This window comes from Humulus lupulus, chromosome 7 (genome assembly GCF_963169125.1).
Source record: "Humulus lupulus chromosome 7, drHumLupu1.1, whole genome shotgun sequence".
In the NCBI taxonomy this organism is placed as follows: domain Eukaryota; kingdom Viridiplantae; phylum Streptophyta; class Magnoliopsida; order Rosales; family Cannabaceae; genus Humulus; species Humulus lupulus.
In genome coordinates this window covers 46,410,195-46,424,099 of record NC_084799.1, presented here as the reverse complement: position 1 = coordinate 46,424,099, position 13,905 = coordinate 46,410,195, and the positions used below count along the sequence as shown (strand labels likewise).

Here is a 13,905-nt window from a genome sequence, read left to right as displayed (position 1 = left end):
GCATTTCAGGTTTCATGTCATTATGCGAGCCACTGACATCTCCCGAGCTAACGTTGCTTTCGAGATGGGATATCGAGCTCAAGACCCATGCTCCGAAGTTCCTGAAGATGAAGGTATTCTCGGAACTACCTTTCGAGATCGAGATCATTTCGAGATCACCGCATTCGAGATCATAAATCATACTTTGTAGGCTCGACTTACAATCCTAGATCACTCTAATCCTCACGAGACCATTTGTTGCGAACTCAGCTTTCGAGGTCATATTTACTATGGCTCGAAATCTGGGTATAACAGGAGGTATAACAGTTTGGGAAAATGTGCACCAATTATGTAACATTAGAGATTTTTGCCGACAAAAAAAAGAGACTTAAATGCTACAATTGTAAAATAACATGGACTTTAACCGCTAATTACCCAATTAATAATATGTGTTTGATAAATTTTAATTTGAAAATACTATGAGATGCAAAACATTAATATTGTAGTTTATAATAAATGGTTTATACCTTTTTAGACCATGTGTTTTGAAAAATTATTTTTTGAACCCTGTGTTTTGTAAAATGGTTCAAATAGGCCCCTAAGTCTGATTTTGATGAACAAAAAATTGAGTATAACAATACAGTTCTTAGGCAGAATGACTATATTTTTGTTATGAGTTATTAGTTTGATGGATTATTTGTGATTTTAGTTCAAATTTTTTTGATCAAAATCAGGTTTAGGGGTCTATTTGAACTATTTTAGAAAACATAAGGTCCAAAAAGTCATTTGTCAAAATACATGGTCTAAACAGGTAATGAGACAAAACACAGGATCTAAATAAGTAATGAGACAAAACGCAAGGTCTAAAAAAGTATAAACAATATAATAAATTCTATATTAATAAGATTTGTTAATATAAAAGTATCAAATAAAAAATATTTAAAAATAACTAATAAACATAAAATTATAAAAATACTTTTAAAACAAAATAAAAAAATATTTAAAATTTAAATATTGTATATGTTATTATCATATTAATTTATTTTAAATATTTTAATTTGGATTAATATATAATAAATAAGTAAATATATTTAGGTAAAAATAAAACATATTTATTGTATAATTTTTTCAAAATACAACTTTTAGAAAGAGTTAAACTAGTTAGGTTGATTTTAGTTTTAGTTGTAAGTTCTGCTTAAAATCTTCCATAATTTGTTTTTTTTTTCTTTCTATTTATTAAATATTTTTATTGCACGGAAAACAACTTTTAACTTTTCAAATCGGGTCTTAACTACGAAAAACAAAAATAAAAAAATAACTAGCATGTGTTTGGCAGTCAAAGTTGGAAAAGGATAGAAAAACCAACCGTGCAGTAGCCCAAAAAATGCACGGTTGGCATTTATTCCTATCTTTTATATCCTGTTACTAATTTGACGGTGGAGGAATCGCCGCGGCTCCAATCTTATGAATCCATTAATTTAATGACTCACGAGTACTGCTATGTATTAACTATAACTAAAATAGTCAAATGTTCAATACGTCCTTGGTATTGGTAGCTCTCAATAAATATTTACTTTTATAATTAATATATAAAGTCATTTCATTACTTAAATTTAGGACAATCAAATTATTATACCTACACCTTATCATATGTAGCTATGGCAATTAATTATGAAATGACAAAGACATAAGACCATACCTATATATATAATATCTGATAAAAACATAATTCATGATTAACCAAGCAACCGCCTAGAGAGAATATTATACAAAACAGGTTGTTTCCACATGTTATGCTAGCCTCAGTACTCTATAAACGCGGTTAATGATTGAGTTATATTATTACTAAACACAGGAATGATATGCAATATTAAATCTTCATATGCTTCCCAATAATAAGGCAACAATGTTTTTTAAGGTCATATGCAATGTTTCCCTAATGCCATTTTCCTTTCCTCCCACGAATCATTACAAATTACGACACAATTAACATGAAAAAGCATGTACAGATTTAATGAATTGAAAATTCTACGATTATGAAATTAAAGGTGAAAAAAAAAATCAAGAATAAGATTAATTAAGAGAATTAGCTACATAACTAGACATTACAAAGAGAAAATGCTCTCTCCAGGCTAGAAACAACCTCAGCAATATCAGGCCTATCGTTCCCTTCCAATTTCACACAACGCACGGCGGTGTCAGCCAAAATCTCAACAGCCTCCGCCTCATTGATCCACTCCGGCGACCTCACCCTCTTATCCAACACACCTTCTCCAAGCAACCTCCGCCTCTCCCTCGCGTAGTCCACTACGCTCGTCAGTCCTTCCTCTCCATCTTTGAACACAGCTTTCTTCCCCGTCAAAAGCTCCAACATCACCACCCCAAGTCCATACACATCGCTCTTAGCCGTCAACACATTCAACACGTAATACTCCGGATCTATATAGCCAACCGTTCCGACCGCCTTGGCCGAAACGACGTCGTGCTGGCCCCGTTTCATCAGCGTAGAGAGTCCGAAATCGGAGACCCTTGCGGTCCAGTCAGAATCCAAGAGTATATTTGAGGACTTAATATCTCTATGAATCACGGGTGGAACCGCATAGTTGTGGAGGTATTCGATTCCCTTGGCTGCGTCCAAAGCAATTTTGATCCTCGCTCTCCATGAATTGATAATCAGAACGCAGTCATTTTTCTTGTCGTTTGAGCAGTACTTGCCATCGTGGAGGAGATGGTGAAGAGAGCCGTTGGTCATGTAGTCGTAAACTAAGAGCCTCTCGTCGTTTTCTCGACAGAATCCCACCAACGACACCAAGTGCTTGTGGTTAAGCCGCGATAACGAAGCTAGTTCCGAATCGAAAGCGATTTCTTTCTCCTGAAACTGCTTGACCATCATCTTACTACTGCTACCAGTAATTGTTTGAGATGATGTAATATGAGTATGACCCCTCTTAATGGCCACTTCTCGGCCGTCCGATAGCTTTCCCCTATGGACAACGCCGAAACTCCCACCGCCGATCTTGTTCTCTAATGAGAAGTTGTTAGTGGCAGCTGCAAGCTCCGAAAGTGAGAAAATCTCTGGATTCGAAGATCCTGTACTGTTTAGTATGGAAACAATATTATTAGCTGTACTAGGCCCATTATGATCAGTAGTACTAATAGAATTTCTTGACTCGTCCTCATTATTAGTCGCGCGCTGGTAAGAACGAAGAATCCTATTACTCCATAAACAATAAACAATGCTGCTGAAACCTACTGAAGAACCGATTGATCCAACGATCAAAAACGTTAACAAAAGTTTCTTCTCAGCCTTTGATGAGAAAGAATCACCACTCTGAAGATCATGGTCATGGTCATGATCAGACGGTGGTGAAGGAGCTAGTATCGGTGGCAGTACTGGCACGGCGAGTGGAAGATTTTCGACCTGGCATGCTTTGCATATGACGTCCCCTGTATAATGGCAGAGCAAGTCCGAGTTCGGATACGTGCCGCACTTGCTACATTGATAGGATTTCACGCACGGGCCTGGAAGAATCATTCCCATCGGAAGACTACTGTAATGCCCTGCACCAGACCAACATAACATCGTTAAATTACTAGTCGTCAACCCACATACGAAATCTGAACCCGAAACGATCAGCTCGAACGAGACATTTTTAATCACGTTGTTAAGGGAGTGGCTTAGCTCCCCCCAACATGTGACTAGTCCGTTCTGTCGTTTGATACCACACGTGAAGACTGATCCTAAAGCAAGACCAGAAAATTCATAAGCTGAATTAGTAAAAACTAAAGGCACGTCCAATTGGCTCGAACCGTTCCTCCCTCTACAGACCAAAAACCCCGCCGTAGTCAATCCACAAGCGTGAGACTCTCCCGCAACTAAGCTTGACATTGAGAAATTCTCGAACCCCATTTGAATCTCATCCGCAATAGCCAAACCCCAACAAACAACTCTGCTGTCGTTTTTTAATATACCACATGTGAATCCGCTCCCACACGAGATCGTTTGGAACCTCAATGATTTCCCAGGTGAGGGAAACGGACTGTCGCTCCACACTTTTTCGTTGTCGTTTGATAACCCTCCTCCTCTCCAGCACTTGGCTATACCGGTGTTGAGCTCGAGAGCGCAAACTTGAGAGTCACCTATGGCTAGATAGGTCAACGCGACAGTATGGCTATGATAAATGCGCTTAGGTTGAAGGGTATTAGTAACTGCGGTAGTGCAGTTAGACGTGTCCCAGCAGTGGAGGCTGAAGCCGCCGTCTCTGAGGCCGCAGAAGAAGCTCCGGCCACCGGAGATTTCTTGAAAGGAAACATTGGGAAGGACTGAAATAAAAAGGAGTTGGCTTTTGGGGTTATAACATTGTATGCTCTGAGTTGGTTGTCCGGCTACAATGCCGCAAACGGTGCCGGTGCCATACACGACCGCAGCTGTCGATGCTGAGCCAAGACCATCGACGAGTACAAAGGTGGTGGTGAAAATGAAAGTGTTGACGATGACGATGATGATGACTAGAGGAAGTGTCATTTAATTGAGATTAATATTGTGGAATTTTCTCTTCTTCATTTGAGAGAAAAGAAAGAGATCGTGGCAGAACTAGTTTTGGCAAAATGATGAGAATGTGAGTAAGGCTAGCCGAGGAGAGTTATAATCAACAGTTAACAAAACCGTGGTGAGGAGCGTAGATGATCATGTCCCGTGAAAATGGTGATATTACTTGTTGACTCGAGTGAGAGAAAATTAAAGAGAGTAATGGAGGGAATAGTAGATAGGAGATTTAGAAATTTTATATTGTTTTCTTGTACAACTTATTGTTATGCTGTCCTCGTTGTTTCATTTCATTATTCTGGCCCTATAATGTGCTAGAGATTGTGACCATGTTTAGGTCCTTTTAAAATAAATATAGAAACCGCCTCTAAATACTGTAATTTATACATAGAAATATTTGTTTACAAACAAAACTTTTTTATTCTTTATTAATGAAGATTTAAAAATGAATCCACATATATATATATATATATTCTGTACATGGAGTTGACTCTAGACCATTCACCTACACCCTTCGCAAAGATGTTTAATTAATCGATTAGTTTTTGCATTTTTCGTTAATGAACTAGTAGACTAATTCTTACCAAATTTTTTGAGAGGCTACTTTTGTTATTTAAACACCATAGTCAAATAATAATAAAATTGAAATGTCGTGTTTGTGTTGTATGGGCTGGATTGCTTTTTGAAATCACATAAATACATATATATTATCAAATTCTAATCCAAAGTATTTCTCTTTTCTAACAAATTTAACAACTTATTTTCGTACAACATGATACTTGTATTGACTTGAGAGTATTTTAACCGAAGTTTTTTTTTTTATTCATTGTATTGGGAAACCTCCTTCAAGTTTAAAAGAAATTCTGAATTATTAAAGAGCAAAAGTTTAAAATAGTTAGTTGTACATGTACTATTATTTATTATTATTTTTTATATATAGGCTTTGCATGTTTTATATTTTATAAAAAATCTTAACTATACCTAAGAAAATTTATGTTTTTTTGTAAGGGTTATTTTTGCTGATTGTGTATTTGGATCATTTATTTTTTTTAAATAACTTTTAGACTTTGTGTTTTATAAAAATGTTAAAAATAGGAATAGATAAATCGATTATTTGAATATTGAATTTTGACCGATTACTCTTTTTGACCGTTTATTTTTTAAAATTAACCTTTGGACCATGTATTTATTCAAAAGGTAAAAAATTATTTATAAAAAATAAGTTTTCTAGAAGGGTTCACATTATTTTGAACCTTGTATTTTGGTTGATTACCCATTTGGATCATTTATTTTTAAAAATTAACTTGTAGGCCTCGTGTTTTGTCAAAAGATTATACATTTTTTAACCATGTGTTTTTTCTCGTTACTTGTTTGGATCCTGTTTTTTGAGAAATTACTTTCTCGACCCTATGTTTTGTAAAATGGTTCAAACAGACCCCTAAACTCGATTTTGGTTACAAAATTTTGAACAAAAATCACAAATAATTCACTAAACTACCAATTAAAAAACAAAAGAAAAATCATTTTGCTTAATAACTATGTTGTCATATTTGAAAATATTTTGACAAAAATCAGATCCACGGTAATATTTTGATCCATTTTGTAAACACAGTGTCCGATTTGTCATTTAACAAAACATAAGGGTCAATCGCGTATTTGAAAAAAAAAATATGGGTCAAACTGGTATTTTCACAATACACATATATCCAATAAGTCTAAGGAGAAAGAAATGCATACAAAAAGATAGCTTCGTCTTGGAATTTTATAAACAAAATAAAAAATAATAATAGTCAATGAATTAATAATAAAACTCAATCGTAATACAATGAATCTAAATCCACACATAAAACACTGAATCACAACTCTCTAAAATGATGCACTATTGGGTTAATACTTAATGACAAATTAACAACGACTCTTTGAAATTGAAGTCCCATATACTGAGAATTTTAGGTCAAATATGAGACTCCATAAAAAGATAAGAACGGAAAAAGGAAAAATTAAACACAAAAGACCAAAAAAAAAGTTATGAAAAAGAAATTAAAATATCGAAGTTGAAGCTTCCAACAATCAATCTCATGAATTCTGTGATAAATAAGAAAAGCGAAAAAATAGATATATAGAATATGATATGAATTTTGTTTAAATAAAAAACATATTATTATTATATAGTTATATTATTAACATTATTAATTAATTTTTAAAAAGCGCATGAGAACTTTGAAAAGTTGTTACACGTTTTTTTTTAATAATTATTATCATTAGTAATTAATATAAAAATTAAAATAAAATAATTTTTTTAATAATTATGATATGGTATCTGTTTATATAAAAAATATTTCAATTATTATTAAAATTAATTTACTTATATTATAATTATAAATTGTAGTTTTTTTAATTATTCACTAATAATTATAAATTTGAAAAAGAAAAATTTTAAATGTGAAAAAAAAGGAGAATTTTTTTTTAAAAAAATTTGATAAGGTTTTTGTTTAAATTAATATCACGTGTATATATATGTTGATATTTTGATTTTGAATTTAAATGTTAAAATAATAAATTAGAATATTTTTTTTGAAGATATAATAATTGATTTATTATTATAATTATTAGAAAATTAGTTATTACTAAATATCTTATTTAAATATAAGTAAATATATTTTGATTTTGAATATGAAATATCAAAAGAATAAAAAAAAATATATGTGTCAAAGACATGGTAGGCGACAACCTACCATGTAGAAATCTATGTTAATAATTCTATTTTGATGTTAAATAATCAAACATAGGCAAACAATTTACTCATTCTATTTGTGCTTGCAAATTACATATATTTTATTAATTAAAAAGAATGGGACAATTGAGATAGAAAACTACATTTTTATAGAATAAATAAGATTGTAATTTCATAGATTGGAGAGAATAAAAAACTTAGAGAAAAATACTTTTAATCGAGGAAGAACAAGCATTGATGTTGGACGGTGAGAAAAAATTCATTATGAGAAGTAGTAGAGGGGTTAGAGTTTTTCTTTCATTTAACTAAGTGAGAAGAGAATGAAAAAGACTATATATGTTAATGGGTAGTATACAATTTGTTTTCAAATTAATTAATTTATTATTAGTATATTATTGGAGATGATACATTGAGTTAATTATCTATTTAAGGTACTTATAGGATTTTTTTTCTTCTTCAAATTAGTTAATTTATTATTATTATTATTATTATACTTTGTTAGAGTTAGTTACTTGTATAGGATTTTTTTTTTCAAATTAGTTAATTAAATATTATTATTATTGATGAATTAAGTATTAACATTATTATTGACTTATTTTTTTTGAGAGAATTTAAAAGGTTGCTAATTATATAAATATAATTAAATATTTTATTTTTTATTGTTTAGTTATTAACTAATAATTATAAATTTGTAAAATAAGAAATAAAAAATGTAAAAAAAAAACGAGAAAATAGAAAAAATGTTTTGGAGTAATTTTAGAGTGTCACATTATCTTCTTGAAGCTCTCATTTATATAAATACTAGAAAACATAACCGCGCTTCGCGCAGTCTTTTGTAATTATTAAAAAATATACATATTTTAAAATACTTTTAGGAGAATGCTACGACATAGATTCTTTTTCACCCTACTCGTACAACATGTTTCTTATATGGACACGTGAGGACGTATTGAATACAATTTTTTTTTTCATAATGGTGTCCATTGTATATCAAATCTCTTGCAAGTTTTTGAAAAATTCTGAATAATTAAAGTACCGAAAACAAAGTTAAAAAAATTTGTTGTACGTGTGCATTTATTTTTTATTATTATTATCATTATTATACGCTTTGCGTGATTTTTTTTTATAAAATGTTTAAATTATGTATATGGAAATTTATGTTTTGTGTAAGACTTATTTTGGGCGATTACCCATTTGAACCTTTTATTTTTAAAAATTAACTTTTAGAACTCGTATTTTATCAAAAGGTTAAATATAGGATTGGATAGATCGATTATTTGAACATTGTATTTTGGCCAATTACCCGTTTCGACCCTTTATTTTTATAAATTAACATTTGGACCATATATTTATTCAAAAGGTTAAAAGTTCTTTATAAAAATTAAATTATATATAATTTATATTTTTTTGTAAGGGTTCACATCATTTTGAACATTGTATTTTAGCCGATTACTCGTTGGGGTCTTTATTTTTAAAAATTAACTTGTGGACCTCAAGTTTTGTCAAGATGTTAAAAATAGGAATAGATAGATTGGTTATCTGAACACTATACTTTGGTCGATTACTTGTTTTGACTCTTTATTTTTAAAAATTAACCTTTGGACTATGTATTTATTCAAAGTGTTAAAAACTCTTTATAGAAAGTAAACTATATATACACACCATTTTGAACTTTGTATTTTAGCCGATAACTCATTTGGACCCTTTATTTTTTAAAATTAACTCGTGGACCTTGTGTTTTTATCAAAATGTTGATTACTCATTTGGATAATCTTTTATATACCGCTTCAAAGGTGTTATTTTATTAGTATATTATGTAGTATATCTTTGTAGTTTTTTTTTATTATTTTATTTTTTGTTAGTTCATTAGGTATTTAATTCAAAAAATATCTTATTTAAATATCTAAAAAAATAACGTTTAATGTAGTTTTTGTTTTATTTTATTTTTTGTTAGTTTAATAGGTATTTAATTAAAAAATATCTTATTTAAATATCTAAAAAAATAAAGTTGAAATAATTATTAATAAAAAAAATAAAAAAAAATAGATTAAAAGAGAAAATAGAAAAAATAGTTTGGAGTGATTTTAGAATGACACATCATCTCCTTATTAATAAAAATGAATTAAAAAATTAGATTAAAGGAGAAAATAGAAAAAATAGTTTAGAGTAATTTTAGAGTGCCACATCATCTCTTTGAAGCTCTCCTTTATATATATATATATAGATATAGATTATTATTATAGATGATATATTTTGTTAGTTATTTATTTGTACGGATGAATTAAATATTAACATTATTATTGACTTATTTTTTGAGAGAATTTCAAAGGTTGCTAATTATATAAATATAATTAGATATTTTACTTTTTATTATTTAGTTATTGATTAATAATTATAAATTTGTAAAATAAGAAATAAAAAATGTAAAAAATTGAGAAAATAGAAAAAGTGATTTGGAGTAATTTTAGAGTGCCACGTCATTTATTTGGAGCTCTCCTTTATATAAATATATAGATATAGATATATAGATTTATTTTATATAGGTTATATTAAAGTTAAACCTTTAAGATAATAATAGTTATAATTTTATGAGATATTTGGGGGAAAATTATCCACATTTTAAAGTTTGTACACTTGAGTAACGAGTATACAACTTCATTTTTTTAACGCATTAATTACCGAGGTACCATAAAACAATAATTCCATAACTATCCACCTCTTGAGAGAGTTAAAATAGTTTTGTACGCCCTAATTCTCTACGGGCTATTAGCAAGCTGAGATATGACATAATTATATCAGCCACGTGGATACCACGTACCCGGAGCTGCTGTTACCAGGTCCCACCTCTTTAGCTCGAGATAACCAAAGGCTTACTAAGGTTACTAAGGAGTCGGGTCAAAAGTATAGACGCCATGGGCTAAGAGGACATCCAGCTCGAGGCACGTGCTTGAGTTGGAAGCTATGACCCTTTATAAAGTCAACCACACAATGTAAACGTGCATATATCAGACATCACGTGTCTGATATATCCCTGAATTCTTGGACACGCAGCATAAACGTGCGTGTTCAGGCACCCACGACTGGGTTGGGCCGTGCGGCCCATTATCCTCCTTACCTATTGATTAGACCACACTTCATTTGTCAGGTTTTAGGAATTAATCATGAATGTCACAGAAGTGATATGATGGGTAAGAAGGTCACGGGATGACCCCCCTTGCCAACCCCCAGGTGCCCTCTCCTATAAATATGGAGACCCTGGGAGTTGCAAAGGGTTGGATTCTATTGTGTAAAGAATACCAGAAAACTAGCAATAATATTGGCTGGTGGAATAAAAGGATTTTAACCTTTGAACCACCCAAAAAAGTATTCGTATCAGCATTTTATTTCAAGATCATTCATTTGTTACAGTTCATTACTTAGCACTAATCCCATTTTCTTATTCTATTAATTGCCTGTTGGTGAAGAACCGTGTCAACAGTTTGGTGCTTTCATTGAGAGCTTGTTAGATTGGTGCTATCGCAAATACCCAACCATGGTGGTTACTCGCTCAAGACATGGCAACGAGGCGGACAAACATGATGGGCAGGAGACCCATCATGCCGCCATCTCCGATGATCAGAACCTTAAGGTTCAGCAGCGGCCGGGCAAGCAGCCAATAGGCCAAGTTGACATTGGAAGTTCGGCACCCCGGCCACCTAATCCGAACCCAGATTTTTACACGGCGGTAGAAATGGAGAATGCACAGCTGAGGAGTCAGCTGGCGAAAGCTAACCAACAGATTAAGGAGGTGTTGGCCCGACTACCCCCTCTTACAACCGACGCTAACATCGGAAAAAGGCAAGGCGAGACTCATAAGTCCCGCCGGGGTAATCGGTCCAGGCCTAGCCAGTCGGCAAGACCCTCGACATCAAACTCTACTCCCTCATCGCACCACCGAGAGACCACTTTTGAAGAACTACCTAGGGCCGAGCAACAATATAGCCGATCGGTCCAAACTTAAACTCCCAGCTCACTACCACCCTCGAGTGCGCCCAGGAGGACTCGAGGGAATTCTCGTAGGAGATCCGGGGAGGGCTCACAGCGACAGCCTGTCCCGGCCAGCCGTCCTTCGCTCCGCTCAGACTGCCGAGCACAGGACCCGGAGGTTGGCAGAGCCGAGCGGCCCCTACCTAACCTGATCCGCCCTGACGGGACCAGGATTGCATCCTCAGTCAGACATCCTCCTTCACCGATAAGATATCTGTCTCCTCCTCGGCCAGTCCGAGATATTCCAGCCTATGGGAGCAGTAAGAGAAATCCACCTTCCGCAGGGCCTTCCCATCGTAGCAGGGCGCCCAAAGAAGTCCCGAATCCTCATCCCCAGAGGCGGGCTCCGAGCTTCTCAAATGGGAGCTATTGGACCGGAAGCCGTCGGAGTGACCTTTCTGGCGGAGACCTGCGTCGACGCTTGAGCTCGACGCAGAGTCCTCAAGACGCCTCGAGGGACGACCTCCGAGATCGTCTTAACTCTCAAAGAGGAGACCCGGCGGGAAACGCCAGTCGTGCTCGCCCAAGGGAAGACCTGTCCGAGGTACGCGACAGCGGGAATGTCCCACATAACCTATCTCGAGATAGGAGGGACAATAACCCGCCAAACGTGTACAATGGATCCGGAGTTGTTGAACAGCCCCGGAACAACCAAGGAAATCAGGACAAAACCCTTGAACGCCTGACTCAGATGGAGGAGCAAATGAGGAAGCTCCTGTCAGAGAAAGAAAAAGACGAATATGGTTCAGGGGACGAACTTGAGCTCTTCGCCCCCAGCATAGCAGCAACGGTGTACCCACCCGGTTTCCGTATGCCATACCTGTCCAAATTCAACGGAGACGGAGATCCGTCAGATCACCTGGGTATGTTCAATACCCTGATGATGGCCCAAAACATTGGCCCCGAGCTGAGGTGTTTAATATTTCCCTCCACATTGACTGGGCCGGGCAGACAGTGGTTCAAACAGAGTAAAAAACAGTCAATTAGCTCGTGAAAAACTTTCTCTACTGACTTCAAGAGAGCATTCCGAGCTTCCTAGGCTACCCGCGTCAAAGCCGACACCCTGGAAAATGTATGGTAGCAACCTGACGAGCCTCTGAAGGCTTACCTGAGCAGATTCGGGAACATCGCTGCTCAGGCCAGAGACGCAGATGACAGCTCTAAGCTCATGGCTTTGAGGACTAGAATCCTCGTCGGAGGGGGACTCTGGAATGAGATACAAAGGAAGGGAGTAAGCTCCGTAAAAAAATTCCTAAATAGGGCCCAGGGTTGGATCAACCTGGAGGAGGCGTAAGCCTCAGCTGCAGGAACCAATCAGGTCCTCGAGCAGCCCGCTGGAGTGGGAACGGAGGTCGTGATAGCGGCCCAAACTGTTACACAGAATAACCAGTTTGGTGGAGGCAGGAGAAATGGGAGCAGCGAGGGCAACCAGCACGGCCCAAAGAAGAATAAGTCCGTAGAAAAATTTAAGCTGGTCTACGCGACTTATACGGAGCTCACCCACTCTAGGGAGAACATCTTCCTAGCAAACTCTGCTCGCCTCCCCTGGAAGAAGCCAGAGCCGTTAAAGACCAAGAAGGGAAAGTGAGACCCCTCCAAGTTTTTCCTGTTCCACAACGACGTTGGCCACAATACCGATGACTGTAGACACCTGAAGGATGAGATCGAGACTCTCATCCGAGCCGGCCCCTTGGCTCAGTATGCGCGAAACAGAGTTCCCGCAGGCCATCCAGCTCCGGAAGTCCCAGTCAGTCAGCCCGGGTCTCAGGTAGATCAGGACGTCCCTCCTCCCGTGATAGGAGGAGAGATCTCCACGATCTCTGGAGGTCCTCATCTGGCTGGCACGAGCCGAGGTGCCCAAAAGAGGTACGTCAAAAAACTTAAGGCTCATAATGGAGTGGAGTTCGTCCCCGAGCAGCATCTACCAAAGCAGCAACGATTGGAGAGGCAACCAATCATTTTTACTGAAGAAGATGTCAGCCACGTTCAGTTCCCTCATAACGACCCTCTGGTCGTAGCAGTACAACTCGATAATCGGAGGGTTAGGATAGTGCTGGTCGATAATGGGAGCTCGGTAAACCTTCTATTCCGGTCCACGCTAGAGAAGATGGGTTTGTCTATCACCGAGCTGAAAGTAACCTCCATGATGCTTTATGGATTCTCTGGAGAAGGATCGGCGGCAATAAGGACGATCGAGCTGGTGATCACCTTAGGAGAGGGACCTTGGACAGTCTCAAAACTCCTCGAGTTTGTGGTCATCGACTGTCCCGTCGTGTACAACGCCATTTTGGGTCGACCTATGCTTATAGCTTTTGAAGTCATTACCTCCATCCGCCACCTCGTGCTGAAATTCCCCTCTTCCACGGGGATATGCACGGTCCGTGGCGATCAACTTACTGCCAGGGAATGCTACAGCATTTCCATGAAGGGAAAATTAAAACCCGGGCAGTTAACGATGACTGTCCACGGTGGAGAAGAGGAATCTCAGGAACCTTTGCCTAATCCTGAGATTGAAAAACCTCAGAGCGCCGAGGGGGGAAATATCGTCCTAAGTGAGGATATTGACCCCAGAGTAGGCGAGGATAAGTCCGAGCTCCAAGCTATAGAAGAGCTCGAGGAA

The 13,905-nt window shown here is 36.1% G+C and overlaps 1 protein-coding gene across 1 annotated transcript; it reads right to left on the bottom strand.

Moving 5' to 3' along the window:
• Window positions 1-1,875: 1,875 nt before the first annotated feature.
• LOC133791593 (putative serine/threonine-protein kinase-like protein CCR3) lies at window positions 1,876-4,712 on the bottom strand. Its single transcript, XM_062229516.1, has one exon. The coding sequence runs from the start codon at window positions 4,502-4,504 to the stop codon at window positions 2,078-2,080; it is 2,427 nt and encodes an 808-aa protein (XP_062085500.1). The 5' UTR covers window positions 4,505-4,712; the 3' UTR covers window positions 1,876-2,077.
• Between the last annotated feature and the right edge of the window lie 9,193 nt (window positions 4,713-13,905).